This window comes from Zonotrichia leucophrys, unplaced genomic scaffold (genome assembly GCF_028769735.1).
Source record: "Zonotrichia leucophrys gambelii isolate GWCS_2022_RI unplaced genomic scaffold, RI_Zleu_2.0 Scaffold_648_28601, whole genome shotgun sequence".
Classification (NCBI taxonomy): domain Eukaryota; kingdom Metazoa; phylum Chordata; class Aves; order Passeriformes; family Passerellidae; genus Zonotrichia; species Zonotrichia leucophrys.
Window position 1 is genome coordinate 16,949 of NW_026992853.1, and position 10,034 is coordinate 26,982.

General features: G+C 55.2%; 1 protein-coding gene across 1 annotated transcript; it reads left to right on the plus strand.

Annotated features, from left to right (window-relative positions):
* Positions 1-364: 364 nt before the first annotated feature.
* On the plus strand, positions 365-6,649 carry LOC135441898 (olfactory receptor 14J1-like; the record flags this gene model as incomplete). The annotated part of the gene is made up of 2 exons (XM_064701454.1): positions 365-395; positions 6,053-6,649. Coding segments are annotated over exons 1-2 (628 nt in total), but the record flags the coding sequence as incomplete, so codon positions are not given.
* Between the last annotated feature and the right edge of the window lie 3,385 nt (positions 6,650-10,034).

Here is a 10,034-nt window from a genome sequence, read left to right on the forward strand (position 1 = left end):
CAGACTGATCACAGCTCTTTCCACCATTTTTTGCAGCTCAAAGGCTGCAGGAAACTCTTCCTGGTTGCCCTGCAGCTCTGGACACCGCTCTTCACAGCTCAAAGTCTGTGGGCAGTTTCTCTTGGTGCCCTGTCCATCTCCTCACTCTATCAGCAGCAGCTGTTGTGATCACATCGGGGGCACCAATGGGGATTGCAGTTTCAGAGACAGGTGACTTGACACTCTGTGTTCATGCAGCAACAGGCAGTTTTATTGAGATCTCACTTCCTTATATAGATAAGAAGGCCCATGAGGTTAATCCTCATTGGCTGAGCCAGTTACTACTCATCTAACTAGCCAATAGCAGCCGGAGTCTCCAACGGCCATGGCCTGCTCCTACTGGTTGAATTACATAAGTAAGGTAATTATACAATAAATAGTTGATTTAAGTTATGAAGTTGAAATTATTTATACTGTGAGGCCTACAGTCCAGCTGTAGGCCACCACAGAGGAATATCTCAGGAATATGTAATCAGTATATGTGATAAAACCTCTGCTCACCTGACACTTGGGGCACTTGAATGGAGGAAGGATCCTCCAAGTGATCAGTGCTGCAATAAAGAATGGCTGCTTTCTAATACTCAAAATGTGTTAGAAAGTTTCTATTTTGGCGATTTCAGTATCTGTTCCACAATGCCCCGTAGTTTCACAGTGGCCCCTTGGTTCTGAAGTGTCACAATGGCCTCAGTCCCACAAGGCGCCGCAATGTCCAAAGAGTCCCCTTAATTCCGTGGGGCCCTGAAGTGCTACAATGGCCCCTTGGCTCCATGAGGCCCTTCAGTGTCACCCTGGGGCAGGAGGCCAGGAAGAATTTGTTCCCCACAGGCTGCAGCTCCCTGGGCCAGCTGGCACTGACACCTTCTCCCAGGCCAGCACTGCTGGGCACAGCCAGGGCTGAGCCACACTGCAGCTCCCTGCAAACCACGGCGGGGGCTGCCAGGCCAAAACCCGAGTCACAGACAGTCACTCTTCCTGTCTGTATTTGACCAAGAAATGTCCCATTGTGGGGTCCCCTTTTCCTGCAGTCACTGCAGCACTGGGACCATCCCTGGAGCTCTGAGTGAGAGAAATGGCCAGCGCTGCACCTCTGTCAGCACTGTCAGCACTGACTCGGGGATGGTGGGAAATGCTCTGTGGGGTGGCTGGAACGATGGAAAAAGGACAATTGGCAGTGCAGAGGGAAACCCAGCGGGGCTGCTGGACGGGGGCAAGACATCTCTGTCCGAGGGAGAAGTTGGCTGTGAAAGTCCCTCCTGTGGATGCTCATGTGCCCAAGAGTCGGGCACTGAAGAGCATCACAACTACGGACAGGAGGATGGGGCTGCCAGGATTAAAGTGTCTCAGGGGGGTCTGGACTGGCCACACAAGGGTGAGTTATTTCTGGAGACCTCAGGTCATCAGGGGATGGATGCAACCTCCGGATGGGCTCATGAGCGAGGGGTGGATTTAACCATGGACACCATCTCCAGGTTATCCCTGACTGTGAAACCTAGGCTGAGATCAAGCAGGGTCAGGCAGGCAAAGCCCCTGTGGTGTGGGGGAACAATGGTGGGAATATAAATCTAGGGAGGCACATGGTCTTTGTAGTAGGAGTAGCAAATTGGAGAGCACCATTCCTAAACCACAATAGCCCTGTCAGAGCCAGCCCTGTCCCTGCACTGCCCCAGCTCTGCTGCCCCACAGCTGCTGGATCAGGAATGGCAGAGCCATGGGGGAGGGAAATGCACAGGGGCTCCTCCAGGCCAGGGCAAAGCATAGTCAGTGGCAAAGGGACACAGGGATGGGCTGTTTGTGTGCTCTGCCATGGCAGGAGGAGAGGCAGTGCTGCAGAGACCCCCAGACCATGTGGATCCCTGCAGGAGCTGATCTCGCACAGCAGTTCCCAGACCTCTGCTCCTCATTGGTTTCTCTGGTTTGATGTTCCCTGGTGGTTACACCCAGCCCCACACGCACCAGTGCTGGGTGTACACACACCAGTCTCACTAGTGCCTGGGTCCCCAAAGGACACAGGACCTGATGATTTGTGGTCCCCACTCCAGTATGTGACACTTGGACATTCCTTGGTACCCAGAGCAAAGAGAGTTCTCTTGTCCCAGACAGTTCCTGGCAATGGAGTGTTTAGGGAATGCCACAGGCTGTGGGGATCAGCTGTAGGGCATGGCCAGGGACGGGCACTGACCATCATGTTCACACATGACCAGCTCTTTCATCGCCTTTTCTCCGTGGATTCATGTTTGTTCTGCCACAAAACACCACGGTCACCATGGTGCCACACTTTCCCTTCCTCTGGTCCTTTCTTAGGCTTCCCATGGGAAATCTTTCACATTCCCCAAATGCCCTTTGTGGATTTCCATCATGAATCTCAGATCTGATGCAGAACCCTCCATGCTCAGCTGGGGAGGTCATGCTGGAAAGCTCTGCGATTGACCCCCTTGGTGAGTCATTCATGAGGAGGTGTCAGAACTTTCCTTAAATTATTTATCTTCTGTTTTTTAAATTGGAATACCCCTGAAATATCATCTACTGCAGCCTCCTTGCTGTGGGAAGGCACAACTACCACTGGAACAGATGGTCAACACTCCTGACCTTGAACACCTTTTGGAATGGGGCATTCAATTCTATAGACAACCTGTTTACAAGTTGTCAACCTCATCACAAAATATTTCTTTTTTATATCAAATCTAAATTTATCCATGAGCATTTTCAAGACTATGTCCCTTCTTCTGCCACTACAGGCTTTTACAAATATTTCAATATTTCTTTTCATGTTTTAATCTGAAAAGACCTTGAAAGGACAGAAAAATCTCCCAAGATGGGATTTGGAGGGCTCAAGCACATGACCCAGAGAAACTGATGGTCCTGGGCTCAGTGGTGTGAAGACTGAGAACAGAACAGGAGAAGCCTGAGAAGGCTTGGAGGGTGTTTTCAGAGATGTTAGAGGCTCTTCCTCTTTGTATGAAATAGCCTGAGAAAAAAAATGATGCCACACAGATCACCTGGGGTGGTGCAGACTAGACACAAAGCGCAAGGAATTACCCTCCCAGGGCAGGGCTGTGGTGCAACACATCCCCCAGAAAGAGGCTAGAGCAGGCCAAGGCCCTGTGTGGGCAGGCAGAGGCAGGCAGGAGGCAGAGCTGTCAGCAAAGGAAGGGCCCAGCCAGGTGGGGCAGCCGGGGGATGCCGACAGCCTGCAGGGACAGAGGTGCAGGGCAGGGACACCATGGGACAGCCTGGGCTGCACAGGGCACAGGGATGGGGAGCAGCTGAAAGACAGCCCTGCCAGAGCCAACTTGGGCAGCACTTTGGCCATGGCTGCTGGGCCTGGGCCTGAGGCCACGAGGGGACAAGTGACCCTTGCTGGCCTGGGGGCCTCATTGCCTCCTTGTCCCTGCTCAGCAGCCTGGCAGGGGCCGCCCCATGCTCCTGCCCCTGGCATTGCCCATCCCCATATTCCAGTGCCCATCCCGGGAAGAGCCCTGAGCAAGGAGGGAGGGACAGGATCTGCCTGGCCAGGGGCTGGGGCTCAGGCCTTGGCCCTTTGCATTCCTGAAACACATCCAGGTTTGCTCAGCACCAGAGACATCTTTGCCTTGTTTGTCCCCAGGTGTCATCATTGCCTCCAGTGTTCTGCTCTACCTGGAACCTGGGGACACTTTCTCAGTGGGACCCATTAAAACTTCAAGAAACTTTGGAGTTTCAATTTAAAGTTTGAGTTCTTGAGAACTTTTCTGAACACTCTCTTGGGGACTGAGTCTGATGTAAACAACACCAAAGCCCCAAGAGGCTCATTAAATTCTTTGTGCTGTGTCTGTGCTGCTGAGCTTTAAAGGAACAGCTCTTCCCAGGACCAGCTCCTCTCCCAGCCCAGCAGGGCTGAGGGCTCTGCCTGCAGGCACTGAGGGGACAGGAGCCAGGCAGGGACAGGCTGAAGGCAATCAGGATTGGGAAGACATGGAGCTGAGACTTCACTTGGGGAAAAGATCTTCACAGCCCTCTACGTGGTGAGTTCTCTGTGGCAAAGGAGGAGGAGGAGGATGCGCTGCAGAGTGGGGCTGCCCTGGGCACCATCAGAGGGACAGGGCAGGATGGCTCCTGCTGCCAGGGATGGCTGCAGGGGCTGAAGCTGGGGTGGCAGCCATGGTTGCTCAGAGTTCCAGATCATGGCCAGCGCATTTCTGAGGGGACTTGCCATGAGCTCATTCAGGGCAGGAGTTTCCTGTTTGGGTCTCAGATTTCCTGAGTCTGTGCTCTCACTTTTCCCTGGCTCAGCTTGGTGGCAATGCAAACTCAGCTGTGCAAGGCAGAGCAGTGGCTGGGACTCTTAAACCATCACCCTGAGGATTCCTGGGCACCTCAGCAAGTGCCTGCACCTGCCCAGCCTCCAGATCCATGCAGCATCACCTTTCCATGGTGCCCAGGCTGGGGGAGCTGTTCTTTAATCCCTGCAGGGCCCAGCAGCTGCAGGGCAGGGCTGGCCTGGGGACTGGGCTGGGCTCTGGCAGCTCTGGCAGGGAAGGAGCCCAGGGCCACAGGAGCAGCTGGGGCTGGGACAGCTCCAGCAGCAGAGCCGTGAGCAGGCAGGGAGGGAGGCAGTGCTGAGGGAAGCCCTGCTGCAGGGCAGATGTGGCACCTGCCGGGCCTGCCCTGCAGGACACACACTGCCCTGAGCAGCACAGCTCTTGTGTCCCCTCTCAGCCAGCACAGCCCTCAGCCCGGGGACTCGGGGCCCTCAGTCCCTCCTGGGCCGGCAGAGCAGCCCCAGAGATGAAGGGCATCTCTGCGGCCATGTGCCCATTCCCTGCTGACCAGGGCCTGAGGGCCACTGTCCTGCCCTGCTGCTGCCTGGCAGGGACTGGGCAGGGCTGGCCAGGGAAAGGCTTTTCCTCAGGCCCGGCTCTCTCCCTCTCCTTGCCTTGCCCAGGTGCTGCTGGCATTGCTGAGGGGCTCTCTGCAATGGCAGTTCCAGCTGCAGGGACAGGCCCAGCCCTTGGGCTCCTCCTGTGCAGGCTGAGCACAGCAATGGGGTGTCCCAGCTCCCTGTGCCCGGGCAGCTCTGGGCAGGGCAGCCTGGGAGGCTGGCAATGAGCCCACTCTCCTGACTCTGGGAAAGGCAGGAGCCACTTTGTGTGCCAGGGATCCCTCTGCTCTCAGCAGTGTCTCCTGGCTGTCCAGGGTAACACGGGAGTGGATCTCAGAAAGGTGCAAGTGCAGGGCAGCTGGAACAGGATAGAGGGACAGAGCAGCTCCCCTCAGTCTGCACTAAGCCTCAGACAATCCTCCTGCCTCTCTGGACTCTCTGTTCTTCCACAGTGCAGCAGAATCTCTCATTCTGCCTCCTGTCATCCCCAGCCCTTCACCCAGGCAGCTTCTCTGCCTTAGCTGAACATTCTTTATCCAAGTTCCAACACCAGGCCTGGGCCCTGTTCCCCTGCACTGACTGGGGGTCAGGACTGACTCCCAGCCGTCCTGCAGGTGAAGGTCCAACTCCTTACACAGCATTGGCCAGTAGCAATCAGAGCTCCAGTAGCAGAGCTGAAGTAAGATGTCTGAGACATGGACAGGGGGAGGTGTTCAGTAACGGGAAAGACTCTATGAGAAAGAGCTTTGACTTTTCTGTGAGAAATCTCCCCCCGCCCAACCCATTGCCCTGTCTTTCCTCCTTCTGCAGGTTGAAATGCCCAGACACAGCAAATGTCCAACAGCAGCTCCATCAGGCACTTCCTCCTGCTGGCATTGGCAGACACGCGGCAGCTGCAGCTCCTGCACTTCTGCCTCTTGCTGGGCATCTCCCTGGCTGCCCTTCTGGCCAACGGCCTCATCATCAGTGCCGTAGCCTGCAGCCACCACCTGCACACACCCATGTTCTTCTTCCTGCTCAACCTGGCCCTCAGCGACCTGGGCTCCATCTGCACCACTGTCCCCAAAGCCATGCACAATTCCCTCTGGGACACCAGGAACATTTCCTACACAGGATGTGCTGCACAGCTGTTTCTGTTTTTGTTTTTCTTCTCAGCAGAGGTTTCCCTCCTGACCATCATGTGCTATGACCACTACATGTCCATCTGCAAACTCCTGCACTATGGGACCCTGCTGGGCAGCAGAGCTTGTGCCCACATGGCAGCAGCTGCCTGGGCCTGTGCCTTTCTCAATGCTCTCATGAACACAGCCAATACATTTTCATTGCCCCTGTGTAAAGGCAATGCCCTGGGTCAGTTCTTCTGTGAAATCCCCCAGATCCTCAAGCTCTCCTGCTCATACTCCTACCTCAGGGAACTTGGGCTCATTGTGATTGGTGCCAGTTTAGCCTTTGGTTGTTTTGTGTTCATTGTTTTCACCTATGTGCAGATCTTCAGGGCTGTGCTGAGGATCCCCTCTGAGCAGGGACGGCACAAAGCCTTTTCCACCTGCCTCCCTCACCTGGCCGTGGTCTCCCTGTTCCTCAGCACTGGCTTTTTTGCCTACCTGAAACCCTCCTCCATTTCCTCCCCATCCCTGGATCTGGCCCTGTCAGTTCTGTACTCGGTGGTGCCTCCAGCCCTGAACCCCCTCATCTACAGCCTGAAGAACCAGGAGCTCAAGGCTGCAGTCTGGAGACTGATGACTAGACAATGTAAGAAGCATTGAACTGCTGGACAGTTTCTGAAAATAATTTGTAAAATGTTGTCTTTGATATTTCTTGTGGGCTTCATTTTGGAGCTTCTTTTTCATTGTTTACCATTTTTAATGTTGTCCCTAAACGAAAGCAATCAATTTTGCCATATAGTATTTTGTTTCTCCACACTTCCACTGTGACCTGCAGACTGTGCCAGTGAGGAGCTGTGCTCTTGATACCTTTAAAGGAAATAAAGGATTTATTTCATATGAAGCTATCAAGAACATAGCTCCTCACTGCCACAATCCAGCAAAGTTTTCCCTGGAGATCCCCCTTTTGTTGCCTTCTCTGCACAGTGCAGCAATGTCTGTGTGCAGAGCTGGGGCAGATCAGGGCTGGCACAGCAGCTGCGCCCAGCAGCAGCAGCAGCACTTGGTGTTGCCAGTGCTGCTGCCGTGTTCCTACCCCACTGCCCTGGTGGCCCTGGTGTTGCTGTAGGGCCTGAGTGCTCTTGGGGCCGGGCACAGCCCTGGGGGTGGCAGTGCCGGGGCTGCAGCAGGGACAGGCCATGGGCACTGCTGGGGCAGCGCTGATGCCTCAGACCAGGGCCTGGGGGCTCCAGGCTCCTTGCCCAGGCTCTCTCAAGAACACTGCCAGGCCAATTCTCAGCACTGAAAAGCATCATGAACAGCCCATTGCTGTTGGTTTGGGGACATGATCCAGAGGCACAAATGCCATCAGCCCCTGGGGCCAGCAAGGGCTGGGGAGACACCAGGGAAACCACTCAGCTTTGTCCTGGCCTCTGCAGTCAGCCAGAAAGTTTGTTCCCATCAGCTGGGAGTTTCCTGTCCCACTGCAGACGCTGGTGCTCAGAGCCAGGGCTGCCTGGCAGCCACCCCCAAACTGCCCTGAGCATTTCCTTGGATTTTTCCTTTGCTTTCTTTCCTCTTTCCTGATCCAGATTTCTTCCTATTGCCCATCCTTCTCCCCTTCCCTGCAAACAGCCCATCTCTGTTTGCCCTTTCCTCTCTGGCCCCACTCCCCATTGCAGTTCCTGACTTGGCACCATGGGAACGTCCCTTGGGCAGCAGGATCATCCTACAAGTGCTGCAGGAATTGTCTGCAGGCTCCTGCAGTGCCTGGTGCTGCTCCCTTGCCAGAGGCACCCCAGGCCAGGGGGGCACATCTGAGCTGCTGTGTCTGGCTCTGGGGCTCCCTGTTCTGGGCAGTGGCTCAGAGGAGGAGGAGGAGCTGCAGAGGCTCTGCAGGACTGACAGGATGGGGTTTGGGGCTGGCAGGAGAATCTGAGGGACCTGGGCTGCTGGAGCTTCTGAAGAGGAGGCCCAGGGCTCCTCCTGCAACTGCTTCAAGGGTGGCTTCAGAGAATCCCAGAATCAGCAAGGGTGGAACAGGCCATGGAGATCAAGTCCAACCCATGCCTTGAAAATTTCTCGTCTCCCTGAGCTCCTCTTCTCCAGCTGTGTCCACAACCCCGGCTCTCTCAGCTGCTCTTCACAGGACTTGTGCTCCAGACCCCTCCCAAGCCTTGTTGCCCTTCTCTGGACACACTCCAGCCCCCCCATGTCCTTCCTAAATTGGGGGGGCCCAGAACTGCAAACAGCACTCGAGGTGAAGCCCAAGCAATGCTGAGCACAGGGGAAGAATCCCTGCCCTGCTCCTGCTGGCCACACCATTCCTGAGCCAGGCAAAAAGCCCTTGGCCTGCTTGGCCACCTGGGCACACTGCTGGCTCATGTCCAGCCTGCTATCCATCAGTGCCCCCAGGTCCCTTTCTGCCTGGCTGCTGTCCAGCCACTCTGTCCCCAGCCTGTAGAGCTGCAGGGGTTGTTGTGGCGACCATGCAGGGCCCGGCACTTGGTCTTGTTCAATCTCACCTGGTTGGGTTTGGGCCCTGGATCGAGCCTGTCCAGGGCCCTGTGCAGAGCCCTCCTACCCTTCAGCAGATCTACACTCACACCCAGCTTAGTGTCATCTGCAAATATGGTGATTTTCTGTTCTTTTTCACACATGTGATAATCATTTTCCCAAAACCATTAACATATTTCCCCTCCCCTTAACCCATGTGTTCTTCTCTCCTGGGGGTCTCTCTGCTGGTCCCTGCTGGTCATGGACCCCAATGCTCCCGTGGGTCTGGCTGAGCTGGCAGGACACTGAGGGTGGTGAACTTCCAGTTCCCCTTCTCACACAATGGGCATTTTGTGGTCTCCATAGGCCTGGGGTTGTGGAGAAAAAGCTCCAGGTGTGAGCTCACCTGGTGGAGACACTTTATCATCTGGTAACATGAGGGCACAGAGTGGGCTGTGACATCACAGAGTGGGTTATGTTAGGTCATTGAGCAGCTATGATATCATAGACAGCCTCTGTGACATCACAGAGCCAGCTATGACATCACAGGGCAGACTGACATCACAGACTCAGGTGTGACATCAGAGACCAGTTGTGTGACATTAGAGAATGGTCTGTGACATCACAGGGCAGGCTGTGACATCACAGAGAAGGCTGTGACCTCACAAAGCAGGCTGTAACTGCACAGAGGGGCTGTGTGACATCCCAGCAGGGCTGTGTCAGGTCACTGGGTTGGTCACTCTGCCCCAGCTCCCCCTCACAGTTTCTCCCAACAACTCCAATGCTGTCCATGCCCAGCAGGGTCCCTGTCCCCCGGGATCCCCCCAGCCCACCTGGAGCCACAGCCTCCACCAAAGGATGTTCCACAGGATCCACCCCAGAGCCTGACAGGGGGACAAGGGGCCAGGGCTGTGTGACCAGGACATCAAGGACGGGGATTATCCAGGTCACTGTGGCCTGGGTTGGGTTGCCCAGGGCAGGAAAGATGTCTGGCAGCTGGAGCAGGGTCTGGGAAGGGCCTCCAAGGTGGGGCTGGAGCCCTTGGGCTGTGAGCAGAGGCTGAGGGAGCTGGGCTGGTCCAGTCTGGAGCAGGGAAGGCTGAGGGGCTTCTCATCCCAGCCTGGCAGTGCCAGCCAGGAGGGGATGGAGAACACAGAGCCAGGCTCTTCATGGGGGGGGGTGCTGGTGGGAGACAAAAGCCAATGGGTGGAAGGGGAAAGAGGGGAGATCAGCCAGGGCATGAGCAGATGAAATGAGTCAGGCTGCTTTCAGCGTTTCCTCAACACCAAGAGCAGCCTGACCTCCCTTCTCCATCCACCACTGATAGATTTGCAAATCAGGAATTGTTTGAGCTGTTCTGTCCTCAGTCCAGGACAAGAATCCTGATACAAGAACTTAATTGTGTTTATATCTATCACAGAACCACATTAGTCAAAATTAATTTTAGTATGCAAATCAGTTGTGAACAGTGGACTCATCAGACATGCTGGGACATTGCACATAGCTCAGGGAAGAGTTTGTAATTGTGTGATTGTTAT